At 58.2% G+C, this 22,983-nt stretch overlaps 1 protein-coding gene across 1 annotated transcript; it reads left to right on the forward strand.

The window, feature by feature from the left end:
• Positions 1 to 6,618: 6,618 nt before the first annotated feature.
• LOC308640369 (rho guanine nucleotide exchange factor 10-like) lies at positions 6,619 to 21,596 on the forward strand (the record flags this gene model as incomplete). The annotated part of the gene is made up of 8 exons (XM_081312303.1): positions 6,619 to 6,638; positions 7,053 to 7,163; positions 15,168 to 15,328; positions 17,980 to 18,135; positions 18,464 to 18,751; positions 21,145 to 21,208; positions 21,297 to 21,354; positions 21,465 to 21,596. The coding sequence occupies exons 3-8, from the start codon at positions 15,292 to 15,294 to the stop codon at positions 21,594 to 21,596; spliced, it is 735 nt and encodes a 244-aa protein (XP_081168429.1). The 5' UTR covers positions 6,619 to 6,638; positions 7,053 to 7,163; positions 15,168 to 15,291.
• Between the last annotated feature and the right edge of the window lie 1,387 nt (positions 21,597 to 22,983).

Below are 22,983 nucleotides of genomic sequence, written 5' to 3' on the forward strand. Positions count from 1 at the left end.
GGACCCAGAAGCAAGCAGGTGCACACCGCAGGCTGTGCTGCCTCGGGTCTGACTCCAGAGCCACCTTCTCTGTGCTAGGCTGGGTTCTCCAGAATCTGCCAGTCTTTGCTCTAAAGGGTCCCATTCGAGGACACCCAAGGCCAGCCTCCAGGCCCAGTCTCTGGACAGGAGGGTGGTGCAGGCAAACTTCTTTTCAGAACGCCAGCAGGCAGAGGCCCTGGCCAACTCTAAGGAACTTCTGCCTCAAGGGCCAGCCTCACTCAGACTAACAGAACAGCTCCGCACTTCTCATGTCACCTTTTCTTAAGGGAAAGGCTGCACGGGCCCAGGTTTCACCTGTCTCCCCAGGATGTCCTTGGCTCTGGGTAGTTTCTGGGACAGGCTGGAGGCTATTCTCTCCCAGAGGACAGGTCGGACATGTCGTGTGGGTGTGCCTCCACCCCCCTACACCTCTGCACAGGCCCTTCAGCCTCCAGGACCCTCGGAGGCCAGGCGCTCCCCGGGGCAGGGCCTCGAGGGGTGTGTGTGCGTGGGCTTCCGGGTGGGCAAGGACCCCGCAGGGGTCTGCGTGGCGGGATCTTGTGGGTCGGGGTGAGGGGGTCCCCGGGGGTCCCGCGGCCCCCGGAGACGCCCCTGCACGGAGACAGGCAGACCTCGCCCCGGAGACCTTCCGCCACCCCCTTCAGCGAGCCGCGCGGGCTCCAGCGACCCGCCCAGGACGCGAAAGGCGGCAGCGGGCCGGAACCGTGGAACGCCCGGTGCGGGGCCCGCCGTCGCCACACCTCCTCGCGGTGCGCGTGCACGTGCGCCTTTGCGGCAGCGGGCGTGAGCGCGCGACGGTGGCGTCGGTGGCGCTGGCCCGGGGGACGCGCCGGAGGGGCCGCGGCCAGGTGAGCGCCGGCTGGGTCAGGTGCCGCGGCGCGGTGAGCTGCCCGCAGTGCGGGGCGTGGGTTAACCCCGATGTTGCAGATTGTGACTGTCTGGTCATTATCAGTGGTAAATAAGTGTGTTTAGTTTTCCTAAAAGTCAAGTGATCCTGAAGGTTTTCTGAAACAGTGATTTGGCTTGGCAAAAAAGTTTTCCCTCTTTGACTTCATTTCCAAGTTTTGGATAAACGACTTTTTTCGGCAGGGGGTAGGGGCAGTTACTGGGGATTGAACTCAGGGGCACATCCCCAGCCCTACTTTGTTTTTTATTTAGAGACAGGGTCTCACTGAGTTGCTTAGTGCCTCACGGTTGCTGAGGCTGGCTTTGAACTCACTATCCACCTGCCTCAGCCTCCCAAGCTGCTGGGATTACAGGTGTGCACCACCGTGACTGGCTTGGATGAACTACCTTAAACACAAAATGCTGGCATCCTCAATGAGCAGGAGCTGTCTTCAGATTTGGGGCAGGCAGAGATGAAGGGTCCTGTGACTGCTGTATCCCAGCTCCTGGTGACAAGGCTACCTGGTTACATGGCAGCACAGGACTGGCACTCTTATTAATTTGTATTCAAACTTTTTTAAAGGCAACATTCACTGAAGTAGAACAACTGAACCTTATCAGAGAAAGAATAAGAACAGGGTTGAAAAAATGTTTTCCCAAAGAAAGCAGAGATCTTCAGAGATGGGGCTTTAGGCTGGTCCTGATGTGGCAGCACTTTCAGGCTCCCTTCTCTCCCAGCTCTGCCTCCACCAGTGAGGCCAAAGGGCAGAGAAGAGAACGGGAGGACTTGGTTGCAGCCCTAGAGGCCACAGTGACGCCAGCTGTGCAGCACACTTTAGGCCTCACTCCGGGCTGATGGGAGGCAGGAGTGCAGGGGGAACAGTGGTGACCCCAGCAGCCTTTTTTTGCCTCAGGTGAGAGGGAAGTGGTCAGGCCAAGGAGTAGAAATATATGCAGAAGGAGAACTAGACCTTGTCACACAGCCATCTGTGCTGCCCACCAGACAAAGGCCCAACAGAACCTCTCTGGGCTCCCACCTGGTGACTCAGGATGAGATGCCTCACAGCAGCTTTCAGGGCTCTGCAGGACTCTTGGGAAGGCTGACCAGCTAATCCTGGGACCCTGGAGTGGGGGGGCGGAGGTGGTGGGGGCATTGGCTCTCTACCCTCAGGCTCAGGCAGTTGAGTACAAGTCAGGCAATTTCTGCCTTCTCAGCTGGAGGATGCTGAATGGCACTGGGAGACCAATGCACAGGCTTGCCCAGGGGCTCTCTGCACACTTCTGTGGGGACATGCATAACCAGGAGGTCTGAGCACTGAATCAGGTGAGGGAATTGGTGATGCTCTGGTGTTTATGATCTGCTGTTTCTGTATGTAACTGGCACCTTGCCTGGGCCTTCCCGCAGAGCCTACTGTGTCTCAACTCTGGCCTGCCTGCTTGATCTGTATGCAGTTCTTCCTTTAGATATGGTCCTGTTTCCAAAAAGGTGCCCAGAATACCTGGGAACCATTTTGTCTCTGCAATTAAAAATTAATTGAACCAGCCAAATGTGCCTGGCACATGGTAGATGCTTCAGCCCTTTACCTGCCTACTCATGGTGGTCATCTGGAGGCCCTCCCAGAGCACTGGGGAACAGCCCCAGGGGGGGATCCTGCTCTTCACTCCTGACCCTGAGGAAGTGCAGGGCAGACTGCATCCTTGCTGCAGAGGCTCCTGTGGGTGGCCGATTTCATGTGCCTGTTTTATAAACAAAGGGCTGGAGTAGGTAGCTTCACAGGTTCCTTCAGTTTTGTTTTGTTTGTCCTTGTTAAGAGAAGAAAAAGTTTATTTGGTCTTCATGTTTTCAGAGGTCTCAGTCCATAGACTGCCAACTCCGTAGCTCTGGGCCTCAAGTGAATATCATGGAAGAGGAAAGCCACTCAAGACATGGCAAACAGCAGACAGAACTTCACTCACCAGGGGAAAAATATAAACCACAAAGACACACCCTAGTGTCCCACCTCCAGCCACTCCCCACCTGCCTACAGTCACCCCAGTTAACACACTGATTCGGTTAAAAACTCTCATAATTCCATCATTTTGCCTCTAAGCTTTCTTGCGTGCATGGACTTACACACAAGCATTGGGGGACACCCAGTCTAAATCCGACATTCCATCCTGGTTCCAGCATTACCCAAAAGTCCAAGTCCAAGTCTCTGTTATATCGGATATATAATGGCACAGAGTAACTTCTCCATTCCACAAGGGAGAAATAGAGGTTTAGAAAGAAGAAATGGGACCAAAGCAAGACTGAAATCCAATTGGGTAAACAAGTCTAGCTCCATGTCCAGCATCTGGGGCACATGGCCTCATGATGTTCTCTCTAAAGGACTGGTGTAGCTCTGCCTTATGACCTTGCTGGTGGCGGTTTCTCTGTTGGCTTCTTTCTTTTTAATTCCTACAACTTTTGTTGGCTTATATCTCACATTACTGGCCTCTCTTGGGGTGGAGGTGTCTCTACTGCAGCTTTGGCTTCCTTTTCACATCTCCATGTATTGCTCTCTCAGGGGCAACCCACAAGGACTCCAACTCTACTATACTTTTCCTGGCCTCTCAGTGGAAGCCTTCATGACCCCCTAACCCATCCTGCATTCCTGTAGAACCAGTACCGTGTGATTTATGCCAAGCTCTGACACCATCTCAAGCAGTAGCCAAGCCTCCTGGACCACAGTTGCACCAACCTCTAAATGCCTGGGCAGCTGTACTTGGTGAAACAACTTGTTAGGCTCCTCTGTGCAAGCAGAGTGCCCCCGTGGTCTCCTCCCAATGGAATTCTGTTACATTCTTGAGCCTGTATGGTGCTGGTGATTTGACCCAGGGCCTTGTGTGTGGTAGGCAAGTACTCTCTACCACTGAGCTACTCCCATGACCCTGGAATTATATTTTGATAAAAATGTTCTGTGCACATTTATGTCTTATGTTTTAATTTTTTATGAAAGCAGAACAGCAAGGATTTCAGTTTGTTTCCTGGCTACTTTTAGGAACATGAGGAGGTGACTTGAAAGGGCACTGGTACGCTGGGTGGTGTTCCATGCCCACTTGAGCAGAAGCTGCAAGCTAGGGCTGAAGGCTCTGGTTTCTGGATAGGCTGGGCCACTGGATTTCCAGCACATATGGGCAGTGGTCTGGTCCCACCTAATTGGGCTGTGCTCCTCTTCCCTGCAGAGGTGGCTCCAAGTGGCTTGGGAATGCAGGGCGTGTGCAGGAGGGTGGTAGAAAGCCTGTTGGGCGAGCCCAGCCCACCCAGGGGACCCAGAGCTGGTGATGATGGCCCTCAAGTCCAGGCTTTCTGCATGGGGATGTCACAGGTATGTTCCTCACAGTGTGGGCAGCCTGAGCCTGGCCCTGTCGGGGGCAAGGTGGGCAAGATGTTGCCAGGGCCGTGTGGTAGCCTCTGCTCTGGCCAGGCCCACTTGCTTCTTTCCCACTGCAGGGCGGCCCTCTTGCTGAAGAGGTGATGAGGAAGCCCATTCATGACTGTTCTCCAGCCCTGGACTCAGCAGTTCAGTAGGAAGCAGCCCACGCCCAGCAGAAGTGTTGATCCCTGCCCAGCATGCCGCTGATCCTCAGAGGAGCTTCGCGATGTCACGTGTGGGCTCTGAATTCAGCCAGCAGGGCGCTGCAGAGTGTAGTCGAGGAGAATTGCTGGCTCTGGGAGCTCTGGCCCTGTGACCGCTCTTAGTGGAGCTCAAGTCTGAGCTCTTCTGTGGGGTTGGGAGGACCCAGAGTGGCACAGTTCTCAGCTTCTGGCCCAGGCCCCAGGGTCTGAAGTTGGGGGCGCCTGCTGGGAGGAGGGAGGCCCTCTGCTCCGGGAGGACAGCGGAGACCTGCGTTTCTCTCTGACTTAATAGGAGGGAAGGAAAGGTGCAGCCTTGCCAGACAGAGTCCCTGGAAAGCTGGTCTTCAGCTTTCCAGGATGTGCAGTCTGCCGTGGGAGAGCTGGGTTGGCCTGTGGCTCCTGTGGTAAGGAGCTGCTTCCAAACCCTGTGTGTCTACAGGAGCAGGCCTGCAGAAGATGGGGGCTCTGGTGACCTTGTGGACTGGGGGGGATGGAAGTTGTGTGCACTTGTCTGGAGATTGCTAGTTTCGTAGCCAAGTGCTTCTGCAGATGGCTCATTTCCCTTGGGGGTTCAGGTGGACCTAGGTGGACATCCTTTCCCAAGCATGCCTACTGTCCCACACGTTGGCCACTTAGAACTGTGTGGGGCAGTGGAAACACTGAGGGAAGTGGCCAGGTCCAACTGGTACTCCTTGTAAGGGCATTCCTTGCAGAAGGAGTATAGGGCCAGGGGAGGGGGTGCCAGGCATGCCCAAAGTCAACAGGAAGGCCAGTGAAGGGCATCCTGGGGCAGCGTGCCTGGGCTTGTGGCCAGCTGGGCAGTAGAGATGAAGAAGGCCCGTGGAGGTTCCGAGTGTGACGGGAAGCCACGGAAGGTCAGAGCGACAGAGCAGCGGAGGGTTTGTGACAGAATGCCTGGAGGGTGTCGAGCCAGTCAGCTCACGTTTTGTAGGACTGTCCTCTGGGTTACTGAGAAGTGACCCTGCAGAGGCCCAGACGGAGGCCTGGAGGTGTACCTGAGACTTCACATGGCTCTGGGCACAGGTGCGGTGGTGCACGCTGGGAGGCAGCCAGGGTCAGTGGTGTGTGGACAGAGTTGAAGGCTGCTGACTGTATCTGCTCCTGGTTTGGTCCTGGGCTTGAGAGTAAGGAAGGATGGGGGACGGCTCCCAGGGTGCTTGGTTTGGTGGGCAGTGGGTGGCGGAGCTGGGCCTGGGTCACATGGTGGGAACTTTCCAGGTGCCCCTGGGAACGTGCTACAGGCAGCTGCATTGAGGAGCACAGTGCTGGTGAGGTCACCCTGTCCAGGTGGCGGTGAAGCTGCAGGCTGACTGAGCTCACCAAGGAAGGGGCAGGCCCGCAGGGGAGCAGAGGGCAGGAGTGGTGGAGAGAGGAATGCAGAGCGTGGCATGCTGGGGCCCAGCAGAGGGGTGCTGGCAGAACGGGATATCAGTTCCTGTTGATATGTTGAGCCCAGTACTGGACATGGACAAGAGCAGGCTGCTGAGGGTGCAGGGATGGTGGGGGGACCAGCAGCCAGTTCAGAGTGAGTGGAGAGAAATCGAGTCTGGGCTCTGCCCAGCACCCACCACAGGTATGGCCTGGTGGCACCTTTCCTGCCAAGCCACCCTGAGGCCTCAGAAGGCTGCTCCCCAGGTGCCGCTCTGGGAGCGCTGCCGCAGGGTGAGCCTCACTGCTGTGGAGTGGCTGCTGTCCTCCTGGCACCTCTCCTGAGGGCCCGGGTGGGAAGGAGGGTGTGCGCTGTGGTAACCAAGGCGTGGCTGCTGCCTCCTGGCCCTTGGATCTGGTGCTCAGGACTGAGGCCGCCCCTCCAGCCAGGGCAGGAGTAGAGCCAGGACCATCCCCAGCTCATGGCTCAGTGGTGCCTGCACGTGGACAGTGGTCCAGGATCCGGGAAAGGGCCACCAGAGGGATGGACACCACAGGGATGAGGGGCACGTGTTTATCTGGAGCCTGCTGGATGGGGGCCTCCTCCTGATGTTTGAGGATGGTCTTAATAATCCTCGCACAGGGATCCCCCTGGCCCCTGGCCTTGAACCAGAGTGGCCACCTAGGACATCCTCCCCAGGGCTCCATGGGACTAAGTCTGCAGGTGAGTGGGAGAGAGGCAGCAGGACATGCTAAGGGCCACCTACTGCCCTGAAGGAGTCTGCCCAGGGCCGACAGCTGCAGCCTTGGCCCTCACACCTGCTGCTGCTGCTGCTCATCCTGTCCCCAGCCACAGAGCCTTCCTGCAGACACCCACCGTGCCCTGGCCTCCCTTCCCCCAGTCAGCCCCTGTTCAGCACTGCAGGTGTGAGTTTCCTTTGTTCTAAGGCCTGCCCATGCCATGGACAGGAGTGACCAGGCCACCCCTCTCCCAAGTTCCAGACGCCAGCCCCCTGCATTTCTCCTGGCTCTTTCCAGCCCGGCACTCAAGCTGGACTCTGGGCCTTTCCAGGAAGATCCTTGCCTCCTGGCTTGGGCAGAAGGTCTGACCTGTCACCACTCTTTTCCTTCCTTGTAGGGATTTTAGTCTGGACTTGCACGTCTCAGCTCCCAGAGCTAGGAGTGTGACCACTGTGGCATCCCACTCCTCCTCCAGCCCCTCTACTGGGATGTGAACTCTCAGCAGTAGGTATCTAAGTGCAGGAAGGGACTATAGCCCTGGGGGGATTTTCACAAGTTACTTAAACTCCCATAGCCTTAATATCTTATTATAAAAGTGACTTTTCACCCTGCATGTGGGTAAATACCAGTAATCCCAGTGACCTGGGGAGGCTGAGGCAGGAGGATCATGAGTTTGAGGCCAGCCTCAGCAATTTAGTGAGACCTTCAGCAACTTAGCAAGACCCTGTGTTAACAAATAAAAAGGACCTGGGATGTCACTCAGTGGTTAAGTGCCCCTGGGTTCAATCCCCAGTACTAAATAAAAGTGACTTGGAAGTTTGAACTTGTGTGCATGAAATCCCTGGGTACAATGTTGGGACTTGGGCAGGTGCTCTTCTCCTCTTTACCCCACTCTTCCTTCTGACCTTTGGGAACAGTTGGTTTGACTCGTAGCTCCGTTTGCTCTTCTGGTCCAGTCAGAAACTCTCTGTTCCATTCTGTTCCTTCTGGATGGACTGGCCCTGGAAACACAACCGAGTGTGGGCAAGCAAAGGCGGGACGCGAGGCAGGTCTGGTGACTCTTGCGGGGGGGGGGGCTTTCTGCTCTGTTTTGTGAATATACCTCTCCTGTCATGAGAGAGCTGCAAAGACGGGCCGCCCCAGGTAAAGGTGGCACCCACGCAGGTGCTGGGGCAGTTGGCAGTGGGAGCGATGGTGTTCTTTCTGGCTGGCTTTTCCCGGAGAGGACGCTCCTGGGCTGGCGTGGTGACACCTGGTGTGCGTCTGCCCGCAGAGGCTCCTGGGAGGGCTGTGATGTGGTGGCCACCCTGGTCTGGGTGCCATGATCTCAGGTGCAGTGGGACGACTGCTTGGGGGCAGGGGGGAGGAAAGCAGTGGAACAGACTCACCTCCCGCCAGTTCAGCCGCTGGCTGCTGGGGTCTGTGTGAGGGAGCTCGGGTGTGGGATTTGCTGAGGGCCAGTGCAGACTGGCAGGGGTCTAGCTGGGTTGTGCATCCGGGGATGCTCTCCCCGCGCTCTTGCCTGCCTTCTTCCTCCACACCTGGTTTTGAGAGCTGACCACTGCGGGCATGCTGCTGAGTGCCCAGCACATAACCCATCTCTGCTGTCCCCGCTCTTACCCCTGCAGATGCGCTCTAGTCGGCTGTGCAGCACGCAGGTGTCTGTGTGCTGGGGCTGCAGGTGAGTGGCCGCACGCTGATCCGCCTACTGCCAGGGAGGGCTTGCGCAGGGTCCTGTCGTTCTCCCCCTTGTTTGTCTGTCCTGGGGAGTCTGGCTTCTAGTGGGGGACAACAGGGATCATGGAGACAGTACTAATGGCTCCATCTCTGCTGGCCTAGGGGGAAGAAGGGCACACACAGGTGAGGTGACGTGGCCAAGTCCACAGGGGCCACCCTGGCAGCTGGGCCAGGGCGGGTGGAGGACAGCAGGGAGTGGAAGACCGGGGACATGGAGCTTGGTGCCTCTGGCAGGCAGTGGGAGCCAGGCCAGGGCAAGTCCTGATGGGCAGTGCCCCTCCATGCCCTCAGGTGCACCCCCAGCCAGAGCTCTGCTCCTCCAGCCCGGGCAGCCCCTGCTGCTCACGCTGCCTTTCTCCTGTCCCCCTCCCTGTGTCCTCTGGAGAGTCCTGCATTCTTTCTCTTCTGTCCACAAATGAGAGCTCGACCTCAGAGGTCACTTGAGATGTCTCAGCATGCCGGGGGGGCCTTCCTGAGGATGTGGTGGCAGTGCTGACGCACAGACAGCAGGCACACAGGCACAGCGGGCACTGGGGGCAGAGCCCAGGTACTGCTGGCCAGGTTCCAGCACTGCCCATGCAGGTGGCGGCTGCCCATCCTGGCAGAGCACTTCTAAGGGGTCTGGCCCTTCAGGGGCAGTTGTAGGGGGTCTGGCCTGCAGGAGTAGTGGTTATAGGGTCTGGCCCTTCAGGGGTGGTTGTAGGGTTTTGGGTCCCGCAGGAGTGGCTGTAGGGGGCCTGGTCCCGCAGGAGTGGCTGTAGGGGGCCTGGTCCCGCAGGAGTGGCTGTAGGGGGTCTGGTTCTGCAGGAGTGGCTGTAGGGGTCTGTTCCTGCAGGAGTGGCTGTAGGGTCTGGTCCTGCAGGAGTGATTGTAGGGGGTCTGGTCCTGCAGGAGTGGTTGTAGGGGGCCTGGTCCTGCAGGAGTGGCTGTAGGGGGTCTGGTCCTGCAGGAGTGGCTGTAGGGGGTCTGGTTCTGCAGGAGTGGCTGTAGGGGTCTGGTCCTGCAGGAGTGGCTGTAGGGGGTCGGGTCCTGCAGGAGTGGCTGTAGGGGGTCGTGTCCTGCAGGAGTGGCTGTAGTGGGTCTGGTCCTGCAGGAGTGGCTGTAGGGAGTCTGGTCGTGCAGGGGTGATTGTAGGGGGTCTGGTCCTGCAGGAGTGGCTGTAGGGTCTGGTCCTTCAGGAGTGATTGTAGGGGGTCTGGTCCTGCAGGAGTGGTTGTAGGGGGCCTGGTCCTGCAGGAGTGGCTGTAGGGGGTCTGGTCCTGCAGGAGTGGCTGTAGGGGTCTGGTCCTGCAGGAGTGGCTGTAGGGGGTCGTGTCCTGCAGGAGTGGCTGTAGGGAGTCTGGTTGTGCAGGGGTGATTGTAGGGGGTCTGGTCCTGCAGGAGTGGCTGTAGGGTCTGGTCCTGCAGGAGTGGCTGTAGGGTCTGGTCCTGCAGGAGTGATTGTAGGGGGTCTGGTCCTGCAGGAGTGGTTGTAGGGGGTCTGGTCCTGCAGGAGTGGTTGTAGGGGTCTGGTCCTGCAGGAGTGGCTGTAGGGGGTCTGGTCCTGCAGGAGTGGCTGTAGGGGGTCTGGTTCTGCAGGAGTGGCTGTAGGGGTCTGGTCCTGCAGGAGTGGCTGTAGGGGGTCGGGTCCTGCAGGAGTGGCTGTAGGGGGTCGTGTCCTGCAGGAGTGGCTGTAGTGGGTCTGGTCCTGCAGGAGTGGCTGTAGGGAGTCTGGTCGTGCAGGGGTGATTGTAGGGGGTCTGGTCCTGCAGGAGTGGCTGTAGGGTCTGGTCCTTCAGGAGTGATTGTAGGGGGTCTGGTCCTGCAGGAGTGGTTGTAGGGGGCCTGGTCCTGCAGGAGTGGCTGTAGGGGGTCTGGTCCTGCAGGAGTGGCTGTAGGGGGTCTGGTTCTGCAGGAGTGGCTGTAGGGGTCTGGTCCTGCAGGAGTGGCTGTAGGGGGTCGTGTCCTGCAGGAGTGGCTGTAGGGAGTCTGGTTGTGCAGGGGTGATTGTAGGGGGTCTGGTCCTGCAGGAGTGGCTGTAGGGTCTGGTCCTGCAGGAGTGGCTGTAGGGTCTGGTCCTGCAGGAGTGATTGTAGGGGGTCTGGTCCTGCAGGAGTGGTTGTAGGGGGTCTGGTCCTGCAGGAGTGGCTGTAGGGGGTCTGGTCCTGCAGGAGTGGCTGTAGGGGTCTGGTCCTGCAGGAGTGGCTGTAGGGGTCTGGTCCTGCAGGAGTGGCTGTAGGGGGACTGGTCCTGTAGGAGTGGTCTTAGGGGGTCTGGTCCTGTAGGAGTGGTTGCAGGGGGTATGATCTTGGGCTCTGGTAGCCCTTGGGAAGGCAGCTGCCCCAGCACATGGCTAGCCCTTTGAAGTTGCACCTTGAGGGATGTGGCTGCTTGCTGTCCCTCCTGGAGTGGGCGCAGGCTCTGATGAAGAGACCACCTGGAGTCCCTGAGTGACCTGTCCACACAGCCACACAGTAGCTCTGACACGCTAGGCTTCTCTAGTCCTGGAGAAGAGTGACTGTGGAAAGCATGTTTGGATTTTCAGTTTTTGTAAGCATCCTGTCTGCTTGTACCCGTGGACAGTGAGAGGAATGTCCACTGTCTCTCTCTGCAGTGGGGTGGGCTGAGCACCCTGTACTTATGTCTGCACCCCCTCATGGATTCTTTATGGGTACAGAGCCTTCCCAGCAGGCAGCCAGGTTTTGCTCAGCAACCGAGAACCCGTGGGTGTTGCAGCAGCACATGCTCCTGACCCGCTTCCGGGCTCTCTGCTCCCTAGCTGCCTCCTCTTAAACCTGGAGAGGGCCGGTCCTGAGCCTTTCCTGAGCCTCCCTCTGCCCAGGGACTGCCGGGTATGGACGGCCATGGATCTGCCTCTGGTGGGACTCCAATGTGACGTGTGGTGTTGACTCACGAGGGCTCCGTGAGCTCTCACCTTTGAAGGGCTGAGGGGCCAGGAGGCTCAGGGTACACAGGTCTTGTGTTTGTCGCGTGAATCTGGCAGAGCATTCTGAAGCAGGCATGACACCTGTGCTACCAGATATGGTGCTCCTGCCAGCCTGCCAGAAGTGGGATGGCCATGTCAGCAGCCCAGCTGCAGCAGAGGACACAGGCTGGGTGGGTCAGATCCTTGTCTGACCAGGAACAGTGACCAGACAGAGCCTCCAGCCCCTTTGCCCTCTGCTCAGTGAGGGCCTCGGCCAGGGGATTCCAGAGGGGCTGTGCACATGGGCTCATGCCCAGTTTCCTGAGGTCTCTGGCTGCGGTCTTTCCTGTTTGCCTGAATGCAGCAGCTCTTGCCCAATACCACCACTGGGGTGGTGATCAGGGGCCTTCACCAACTCGGGTGGGTGGCCATGCTGGCCAGGGGCAGTTGTATGAAAGGGAGCACAATGTTTGAACACAAAAGGCTGAGGCAGTCTGTTAGTGTCTGGGCTCTTTAACTGACCATTTCTACTTTTGTTTAAAACCACAATCCAAATGTACAATGAGATCTTTCATTAAGATGCTTAAATTGGACGATGACAGCAGTCATGAAAACAAAGCTGGGCAGCCGAGGCTGGTCTTGCTCACGCTGCACGCAGGTCAGACACAGGGTGCTTTGAAAGCAGACCCTGGGCTCTGCCTGGCGTCAGTCTGTCTCACCTGCTCGCAGTAGGCAGAGCTCCTGCCCAGTGATCCAGTGAGGACCACCTCCACCCGAGGGCCAGCCCCCGAAGCCCCTGCTCCGGGGTGCAGTGTCCAGGGGCACTCACATGCAGGAGAAGGTCTGGAGCCCTGGCTCATCTGTTTGACACACTGTCTGGGATGCAGGGAGTGGGTAGCAGTCCTGATAGCCGCTGACAGCCAGGGAGCCACAGGCCTGCTGCGGGCCCTCTGGCCTCAGGGGAATGGCAGAGAGTTGTGTGGGTAAAGTGGCCTGGTGTGTGTGAAGCCCCAGTTCAGCTGACAGGTGTAAGTGCTGTGTGAGTGTGAGCCAGTGTGACTTCAGAGATCAGGTGTTGCTGGAAGACTCGGGTGTTTATTCTTTTTTCATCCTGCTCATACCAGTCACACTGGTGAGATGGGTTGGCTTGACCCTTTTTCCAGGTGTTCTGGGCAGAAAAACAGAGCATCAGTGAGGCCAGGCCCACGCAGCATGGTTAGGAAATGTTTAGCCAAAGCGAGGGCACACCGGGCCCCTGTAAGACACAGAGAGCCTTGTGGCTGCCAGCAGTGGGCCAGCGTGCCCACCTTCTGTCTTGAGCAGATGCAGGCGGAGCGCGCTTGCTTTCTCTGCTGACAGGAAGACCTCTAGAGAAGAGCAACCCATGCTGTGCGACTCTGTGGACCTAGGCGCTCAGTCTGCTGAGGCGAGCCCTGGCAAGGGCAGACTGAGCACCGAGGTCCACAGAGTTGCACAGCAAAGCTCGGGTCACCGCAGGCTGAGCTGGTCTCTGTCCCATGCCCTCCTAGGCAGGTGATTCAGCCTCAGCCATCACTGGGCAGTGCTGCGGGGCAGCCGCCTCTCCTGTGGCAGTGTCTGGAGATGCCTGTGTCTCTTTTCCCGTTTCTCTGGACTAGAGTTCAAGGACATTCACTGATGGCCCTCTCTGTCCTGTTCCTGAGGCCTTGGCACTCTGGAGGATGGGCCTGGGGCCTGGGCCCAGTGGGAGCCACCGTGCCGTTCCGTGCTCCTTTCCTTACGCACCCCAACTGTTCTGCAGCTGCACGGGCATCACGCGAGCAGCCCGATGCGGTGTTCCATGAAACGCGGGAGCCCGTAGGCTCTGTGGGACCTGGGCTGGCCTTCCAGCACCTCCTTCTTCTCCTGGCCATGCAGACTGCCCTCAGCCTCAGAGGCGTGGGGTCATCAGGCCTGCCTTCCATAGTCCAGTCCTGTCCACTCTGCTTCCCTGCCCTGCGCCCTCCCTGGGAGAAGCTGGAGGAAGCCTGTGGCCGTGTCAGCCCAGAATGCAGTGCGCTGCTGTGAGTGGTTGGGGGCTCTCGTGTGCACCTGCGTGTGTGCAGGGCGAGTCGATTCTGTCTCAGAACCGTGGGTTTCTGCAGCACAGCAGGTGTGCCCTTGGCTGGACTGGCACTACAGCAGCCCTTTGCCTGCCCTCACTTACATCCCTGTGCAGCTGCAGGCAGTGTCCGCGTTGCTCAGCTTCTCTCTGAGGACCCTTCTGTGGCCCTCCCAACTGTGGCCCAGCCTTGAGCCTAAGCACGCCTGCCTTAGACGGGAAAGCAAGTCCGTTTCCTACCACTGGCATGAGCTCCTTTGCCCCTTCTGTGGATGTCCTCAGTGTCCAGCATGTAGAGTCCAGGTGTGGCTGGAGGGCCTGGCGCAGAGCAGCAGGAACTGCAGCAGTGACCACTCCTGTCCGCCACCGTGAGCAGCAGTGGCAGCTGGCACGTGCGTGCCCAGCACTGACGAGGCTCCTATTCTCATCCCTGCACCATGTTTCACCTGCAGCGTGCTGGGAGGTGGACACTGTTGCCGCCCACCAGTTCCAGGTGTAGCAGTTTGCTGCACCATCTCAGAACTTGCCAGGTCTCACCTGGCATGTGGACAGCAGATTCTGCCCCAGCCTCTGGGCTCTGAGGCTCCGAGTCATACACCTGCCCTTGTATGGCCTGGGTAGGTCCTTTGAACTTTCTGAGCTGTTGCATCTTCATTTGAGGCAGAACCCCCTTGTTGGGGCGATGCTGTGACTGGGTTACTCCCAAGTGAGGCCACTGCTCCCAGCAGCTTCCCGGCACCTGTGGATCTGCGAGTGTTGGTGAAGGAGGGATGTGGGAACTGAGACTCCAGATGCCAGCGAGGAAGGCCAGCTGCTCACACAGGGTGTGCAGCTCTGGGCCAGGTCCTGGCAGCTTCTCAATGCCCATGAGGGTGTCAGGGAAAGTTGGGTAAGGGGAGCATGGGGCAGAGGGTGGCTGCTCCTGCTGGGTGCCCCTGGAGCCCTCCACGTCTCAGTGCATGAGAGCCTTCGTGGCACTGCCAGCTCATCTTAGTTTGAGAACACATTGGCTTTCTCTGGAAAGTACCACATTTTGTTAATTAATTTGGCTAAAATAATTGGCTGGGCTTAGGTGGTTGCAGACGAAGTCCAAGGCTGTGCCCGCTGGCAGCCCATGGCTTTTCCAGGCCTGTTTTCTGTGCGGAGCACGTGAAGCCAGTGATGGCCTTGGGTAGGCAGCTGGCGGTGGAGGAGGCGCTGGGGGCAGGCGTCGCCGTCCGTCCGTCGCATCCGTTGTTCCTGACGTGGGAACGGAAGCAGTTGGCTTTTCCTCAACCCTCTGTCCCTGTCTGAAGCCAGGTGGGTGCGGGGCAGTCTCCTGTGAGTCAGTGGACAGGATGTCCTCCTCTGGAGCTAGGAGCCAGCCTTCTCATGAGCTCTGGGTGTCACCCTGTTTTAGATCCAGGCACGTGGGATTGTCCTAGCCAAGAGACTGGTTACTTGTTCCCTCAAGGAAGCTTAGAAAACTGTCAGCTGCACCTTAATCCTGATAGTTCTTTACTCAGAACTGCTAAGTGTTAGTTGAAGGAAGAGGAAGCACACATTTGGCTTATGTGCTGATTTTTCCCTTCAGAACCCTGAATGAACTTAAGCAAAGACTTTCGGAGGTGTTGGCTGGCAGGGATCTGCCCAGTGGTCCCAGCTCTGAGGCTACCTGCTGGCTGCGATTCAGGGTGACCCGAGGAGAAGTCGCGCTGACTGAGAACCCTCTCTTGGGTTTGGTTTGCAGCCAGTAGGGGATGAGTTCTTTAACCCCAGCTGCAAGTGACAGCTGTGTTTCCTCCTTACAGGGCCATCAGGCCATCACTACAAGCCCTGCACGTGGTGAGAAAGTGACATCTGCCTAGCCAGCATGTGACGGGTGGTGTCTCCACTTCCTGCGGGGGCTTCTGTTCCCTGACCAAGCCACAGAGCATGGACCAGCAAGAGGGCCCTCCTCCTGCTCCCACAGGTGCGTGGCCTCCACAGGGGTGTCCAGGAGCCCTGGGGCACTAGGGGCTCTTCCTGAACACTCTGTGCTCTGGAATTACGAGGCTGCTCCTGACAGGGGCAAGTGGTGGGGGAGACGAGGGTGAGAGAGTCTCAGGGAGAATGATGAGGTGCTTGCTGGGGCTCAGAGGGGATATGAACTTTGAGGGTCCCAGCTCTTAGGCCAGTGCACTTGGGGTACACCAGTGAGCCTCTTGCACCAGGCTTGCCTGTCCTGGGCATCTCAGCTTCCTGCAAGGTGTTCCATCCCCCACCCAAGCTGACTGATGTGGAAGGGAAAGGGCTTCCTGTTCAGAGGCCACGTCCACGTGCAGGCCCAGTGGCCAGGGCCAACGTTCCACCACTAGAACACAGCCTCTCCAGGCACTTGTAACGGGGTCCAGGGAGTCCTCTCCTGCTTCCTTTCTCTGGGGCAACTCAGGGCCAAGCATGGATCTCTTCTGTCCATCCACACCAGGTACAGCCTTCTTATCATCTCGCCAGAGCCGCCTGCCCAGATGCCCATGGCAGGGAAGGCTGGCCCCAGCCCTGTGGTGGACCCTAACATTTCTGTAGCAGGCATCCCCAGGGCTTCCTGTTCTTTCGAAACCTGGGCTGTGGGGCAGGTGGGGCAAAGCTGTGCAGGCATTCTTCCACCCTGCGCTGCCCGCCATACGGACCTCTGGCCCTGGTTATGCTCATCCAGAAGCTCTGTAGGCAGAGCTGCCCCCAAGTGAGCAGGGCCCCAGAGACACCGAGCCAACTGTGGTGTGGTGAACTGCCCAGAGTGTCCAGTGGGAGGAGAGGCCCCCAGAGAACTGTCAGGTGCCACTGTTTGCAGGAGCTCCTGCTGAGTGGGGGACTGACCCCTGAGGGTCATCTGGAGCTGGAGGACCCAGGAGGCATGGGATGTGGGAATGGGTGCCTAGAGGCCGGTTCTGCGGCTGCACTGGCCTCTGGCGGGTCTCACCTGTGTGGGCCTCAGCTGTGGGAGCCCTGGCCTTTCAGCCATGATGCCCAGGCTTGTACTTTTGTATGAGATATGAAGGAGACAGTTACAGTTTTGGGGGAGACTATAAGCACAAGACAGCTTCAGGAAGGACAGATGGAGCAGCGCCTCTTCCAGCCTTGCCACAGGGCTGAGCAAGGCAGTGTCTGCAGCGTTCCCAGCGTCCAGGCTGGCAGCGGCCCACGAGCAGCTCAGACAGCCACCTGAGACGTGTAAAGAAATCATCTCAGAAGATGCTTTGGGGTATTTCAGAAAGCAAAACTCAGTTCCTGATTTTAAAGTCACACTACCAGCAAGAGCTGTCTCTAATTAATACTAAAATTCTGCCACAGATGATGTTTCAGAAAAAGAAATCATACTATCGCTATATTAACCTCAGTTCATGAAGACCCAGGGACTGAATGCCTCTTGATGTGGCAAGATCAGGAGGAAGGGCTCAGCTCTCCTGAGAGCAGCTACCGAGCTCTCGCCCTGGTCACCCAGCCCTGGGCCCCAGGCCAGGACCTCCTCGGATGCCCTGGGCATGGCAGACCCAGTCCTGTGCATAGCACCGTGAGGCCCAGCCTGCCTGAGTTTGGGTCAGAGCAGCCTCGGGTGGAGGTAGCCAGAGCTGGAGCCACGTGGAGACAGAGTATGGCCCACAGCACTGGGGCACGGGGGCTGCTCTCAGGTCCTTGGGGACAAGCAGAAGGCCTTGGCTGGGACAAGGGCTGAGGCCTCAGCCAGTGCAGGGAGAGCATGGGCCAAATGGGGCCAGACCCGGCCTGAGCAGCACCCATCAGTGTCCAGCTGGGGTGCGGCGTCTTCAGCACGGGGTCCATGCCTTTAGATTGTTGCTTTTCTTTTTTCCCTTCTTCCCTCCCATCCCCCTCCCCCTCTCCCCCTTTCCCTCTTCCCTTCCCTCCTTCTATTCCTTCCTCTCTCCCTTCCCTTCCTCCTCCTCTCCCTCCCTCCTCTCCCTCTGGTCTCCCCTTCTTCCTTTTCCTTCCCCTCTTCCCTCCCCTTCTCCCCCTTCCTTTCTCCTTTCTCCCTCCCCTCCTCTTCCTCTCTTCCCTCCTCACCCCTCCCTTCTCTCCCTCTTCCCTCCTCCCCTCCTCCTTTCCTCTCCTCCCTTCTTCTCCCCTCCCCTCCCCTCCTTCCTCCCTCCTCTCCCCTCTCCTCCTCCCTCCCTCCTCTCCCTCTCCTTCCTCTCTTCCTCCCATTCCTTCCTCCCCTCTTCCCCTCCTCCTCCCTCTTCCCTTCCCTCCCCCCTCCCCCTCCCTTCCCCCTCTCCCCTCCCCTCTCCCTCCCCTCCCTCCTCCACCCTCCTCTACCCTCTCCTCTTTCCTCTAGCCTCCCTTGGCCATTGAGTATTCCACGGTCCTTTCTATGTTTTACTTCCAGAAGCTCCTGAGTAGTGCAGGGTCGGCCTGGGCTTCCCTTCTGTCCTTCTCTCTTTGCTTGGGCCCCAGGCCCTCCTGGGCATGAAGTAGACTGTCTTCCTCTTTGGAATGCTCTGGCTGCTGGCCTTGCTCCTGCTTCCCAGGAGGGAAGCGCCCCGTGGTCTCTGTCCTTGTTCAGGAAGGTGCAAGCCCTTGTGCCAAGAATAATGGTTAACCTGGTAATTCATACTTCTTAAATTTTAGAAAATGAAGTGAAATATGGTGCTAATAACAACGAGGAGGAGGAGGGGGAGCAGTTCGATTTTGACAGTGGAGATGAAGTTCCGGAAGCAGACCGACAAGCCCCGGCAGATGCTGGGGCCCAGGGCCAGGAGGCAGGTGAAGCCTCCTCCCCTGCTGGTGAGTCCCACTTGCCTTTCTTCACAGCGTGGCCCTGCGGGGAGTCACCCAGGTTTTCCGTCTTCAAGACTACAGGCCTGGGCTGGCTCACTGAGCAGGGGCTGCTGAGCCCGAGCTGTGGTCCAGGGTCAGCCACCAGGCTGTGTCCATCTCACCTGTCCCAGAGGGGGTGTGGAGCCCAGTTCTGCAGTGTGCTGCATGGACTGTGGTCTCCTATATCCATCTGGACATGCCAGGCATATGCTGCGTGCCCAGGCCTTCCTGGCCCGCACACTGAGGGCACCCGCCTGCCCTTGAGTGCTCTGACAGGTGACCTTCCGCCCTCCAGGAGGCGAAAATGGGACCAGCACAGAAGCCGAGGCAGTGGCAGAACCTGCCCCCCTTGCGGTCCCAGCCAGAGTGAACCCCTATTCCGTCATCGACATCACGCCATTCCAGGAGGACCAGCCGCCGCCCTCCGACCTGAGCGCCAAGGAGGAAGCCGTGGGTCTGCAGGTGCCCAGCGGGTACTCGGTGCCCGTGCCCTGCGGCTACGCTGTCCCCTGCAGCCTACCCCTGCTGCAGCCAGCCTACTGCAGCCCCGCCATCATCCGCACGGAGTCTGCGGAGGAGGAAGGTACTGCGCCTGCTCCCTGGCACAGCAGGGCGTGCTGCCTTCCCTTCCCCACCTTAGTCACCCCCTGCTCATAGGGTGGGATCAGTGCTCTCTTCCACAAGGCACAGATAAGGAGGGCTTTGAAATCGAGGCTGAGCCTGCGAGTCTGGCCTCTGAAGACCAGGGAGCCATAGGTGACCTCTGGCAGTGCCACCACGCCCCACACCTCCGCTGGCACTCTGTTCCGCTGCTGGCTGGATTCACGTGTGTCCTGATACACCTGTCTACCCACAAACCAGCCGTCCTCTGAGTTGTTGTCCAGCTGTTTCATTCTCAGTGAGGAGGGGTGAGGAGGGAAGGAGAGACAAGGGCACACTCTGCCTGGGAGCTGTCTCCCTGCCCGGCAGCAGGCCTACAGTGGAGGCCCGGAGATGCTCCAGAGCTGGCCACACCAGTGAGGTGCAAGAAGAGACCTTGGGGAGAGGCCTGGACCCCACAGCCATGCCAGGGTGTGCAGCAAGGCACTGGGGATGACAGGTGTTCACCCATCTCTCCAGCCTGTGTCCTCAGTTCTGGGGTGGGGGCAGTCAGTCTCTGCCTTCCTCTCTACCCAGAGCGCAGAAGCTGCGAGGGTCTCGAGAGGCTGGGCTGAGTTAGCTAGAGATGGCCTTCTCACAACGTGAGCGGCATATGAGAGTGGCCCAGGTGTGAGTCGCAGTTGTGCTCTTGTGGGGAGTTTGTCAGAGATCCTTTTCTTTCTAGTTAGCAGCAATTTAAGAGAAACACCTTCCTTAAAGAAAGCTCTTGATTCTGGAAACCACAGAGGGCTCGTAGGAGAGGTGTCTTCCGCCTGTCTTTGTTCTGCAGTGGGCCACGAGCCATGGTCTGTCCTTGGTCTGTAACCACGAAGCTGGCCCGTCTGCAGACCAGGGAGTGTGTCATGGAGACTTTCACTTAAGAAAATGTGCTCCTTTTACAGTGCTTTGCTTGTATTTAAGTTGTTTGGTTATTTAGCGATTGAACATCATTTAAAGTAGCTTAAAAATCACTCAGCATAATCTTAAAACAACTGCTGATTATTTTTACTGTCAACCAAGAGCCTGTAATAAAGTCATGTTGTGGTCAATTCTGCCGTGAGTCTTGGAGCCGAGGAACAAGGCCGTTTGTGTTTATCTTTTGAAGAGAGATGAACATTCTGACCTCTTTCCAAGGAGGGTTGGTCTTGGGCAGGTCCAAAGCCTGCTTGCCTTTCAGCTTCTGGTGCCAGGATTCTGCCCTGGAGATGGGGACCGCTGTGACCCTTAGGATTGTCTTGGGACACTGTGCTAGCCTGGCCCCTTCCCACACCGGGCCCTGGCCTGCTGTTTAAGGCCATCCTGAAGGCCTCTGAGACAGGTGCTGCTTTGGTTCCCTGGTTGTCTTCTGCCAGCAGAGTGCTCGTAGTGCCCTGTGTGGTGAGCATGCTCCCCTGGCCCCTGCCCCACATCAGAGCTCTCGTGTTCTGGAGGACACCCAACTTGCACTTTCCTTCTTGAAAGGAGGATCCGAGCCGGGAACTGCAACCTTCTGGGGGTGGGACATGTGGAAGCCCCTGCAGTGAAAAGTTGGGTGAGAGCAGGCTGGGAGGCCTGCCTGAGCTCCCGCAGCACTGGGCACAGAGGCCTGCTTCTGTGGCCTGGAAGTCCTGCCTGCTGTGTGCAGTTCCTTGCCCTGCACCTGTGCCTGTGCTGTGTGGCAGCAGCCCTGTGCCTGGACTCTGCCTTCATCTGTGGAGTCACCAAGCTGGCTGAGCTCTCTTGGCCTTTGAGTCAGCCGTCCAGCAGCTGACTGGGAATGGTGGCTTACCCATCAATGAGTCCCTTTTGAGGGCTCTGTGTGGACAGTGGAGACTCATTTCTCTTGCTGGCACCTGATTGGCTGTTCGTCAGCCGTCTTCTCATGTAGGATGGCCTTTGCCATGATTTCCGCTCTCAACACCCACACAGGGCTGAGAGAAGGATGCCTGGTGGAGCCCAGGCACCTGAGTCGGCCCTGTGCAGAGTGAGGGCATGAGTGTGTGTGTGCATAAGGCTGGACCCACGTCACGCTTTCTCCCCTGAGGGCCATCTGCATTGGTCCATAGATACCCCTGCAAATAAATCAGATTGTAAATTCCCACGGACACTGGAGCTAGAGGGTCGTGTGCTTCCACCTGCAGCCTGATCTGTCTGCACCTCCGTGTGCTTTGTTTGTTCTGTGTCATGACCCCATACTGAGCACATTTGGCCTAGGAACTGGAGGTTCTTAAGCCTCCCAGCCATCTTTATGGTGCCATAAGCCTGTGGTGAGAAGGAGCTGTGGACTCATCATGAGAGGAGAATGATGACCGCTCACACACTCTGGGATGTAAAGCATGGGTTCTTCTTTCCCAGCAGGAGCTCTGGAGGTTGCTGAGGACCACCAGCCTGCTTCTCCAAGTTCTGCAGACCCTCCACTCAGGTAGGTCGCTGTATTATCCTGAGGCCCTGCCTGCTCAGGTGGGCCGCGTGCACTGACCCCATGTGCCCGGTGCCCGCCCTTCCCTCAGCCTCCTGCACGGGTCCCCCTGGGATGTGGCGGAGCCCTCGCTGTCCCCCCAGGATGTGGTAGAGCCCTCAATGTGCCCCCAGGACATGGTGGAGACCTCCTGTCCCCCAGGACGTGGTGGAGCCCTCCTGTCCCTCCAGGACATGGTGGAGCCCTCCTGTCCCTCCAGGATATGGTGGAGCCCTTGCTGTCCCCCTGGGATGCGGCGGAGCCCTCGCTGTCCCCCCGGGATGTGGTAGAGCCCTCGCTGTCCCCCCGGGACGTGGTAGAGCCCTCATTGTGCCCCCGGGATGTGGCATGAGCCATCGGGAGCCCTCGATGTCGTCGTGAAGAAGTCCCTCCTGAGTCCCTCAGCCCTGGAAGCCCTCCTGGTGAGACTGAGCTGGACGATTCCCGACGTTCACGTGGGAGAGGGCCGGGTTCCTCTTGCTGCGTGTGGTGCTTCACTGACTCGTGTCCCTCCGAGTCCCTTCACGTCCTCATGGGCAGCATGTCCCTTCTTCTTTGGGACTTGGCAGCATGCCGCGTAAATGGCACTTTTCCTCTGCCTGTTATCCTGTCAGTGGACTCCTGGGTCGTCTACGTCCTGGCTGTCATGATGCTGTGCCGTGGACATGGGAGTTGGGCGTCTCCTCAAGATGCCGTTCCTTCTCCTCAGGTGCGTGGCTGGCGGGGGACCCTGGCTCCGGTGAGGACCCTCCATGCTGGGTTCCACCTTCCCTCCAGCGGGGCGCAGGCCCCCCTTTTCTGCCACACCTGCTGGCAGCACCCTGATGGTGCGTGCGTGCCCCTGTGGTCTTGGTCCTGATGTTAGGAACTGTTCGTGTCCCTTTTGGCCATATTTTAAAAGTCTTAACACATCAATTGAAATTTGTTGCTACTGTGTGGCTTGTGAGGTGGGACTCAGCTCAGAATCCTGTGGGGCTTCTTCAGACCTCAGAGTGTCCTGCTGCCCTTCATCTGGGGATGTGGTCAGTGGCCCACACGTTTGCTGGCAGAGCGAGTGCTGGGATCCTGGTCTATCCAGATTCACACAGCATGGAGAGGGACTGCGGCTGGTCAGGAGGTGAGGGGTCCTGTGGTGTCAGAGCTGTAACATGGACACATCATGCCCAGCTGCAGCCCTGGAGTTGGCCCCTCTGTCTGCACCAGGACTTCAGCCCTTTCCTGGGTCTTGCTCCTTCGGGGCTGACAGCTCCAGTCCACGCTCTGTTCTCCCCTTCTGGTCCCTTACTGTCTCATTCTGAATCATCGTGAGGGGCCAGGTAGGAGTTATTGTTCTCACTGCACGTTCACGTGACAGTTCTCCTGTTTGAATGGCTCTGTTCTGGGACACTCTGCTCTGGAAGGCCTTGGTGGTTTGGTGTTGCAGACAGAGCGTAGGTCTCCCTGCCTAGCAGCCCGCGCTGGGGTAGGACCGAGGGAGTCCAGAACCAGCAGGGAGCTGCTCCAGCCCTCCAGTCCCAGGACACTGCCTCGAGTGTGCCTCTGTCATGCAGGCTGGTCTCCTGAGTCCTTGGACTCTGCTCCTAGCACAGGGCTGGAAGTTGCTCACCTTGATCCTCCAGAAACCCATGGATTGGTTCAAGCTTCCTGAATTCCAGAAGTTATTTTGTAAACTGTGGTGCATTTCTTTTCTGGGTGATTGACGAGGGCTCACTGGCTTCCTGGATTACAGCTTGTGGTGG

Source organism: Spermophilus citellus (assembly GCF_964194105.1).
Source record: "Spermophilus citellus genome assembly, contig: SCAFFOLD_114, whole genome shotgun sequence".
NCBI lineage: Eukaryota > Metazoa > Chordata > Mammalia > Rodentia > Sciuridae > Spermophilus > Spermophilus citellus.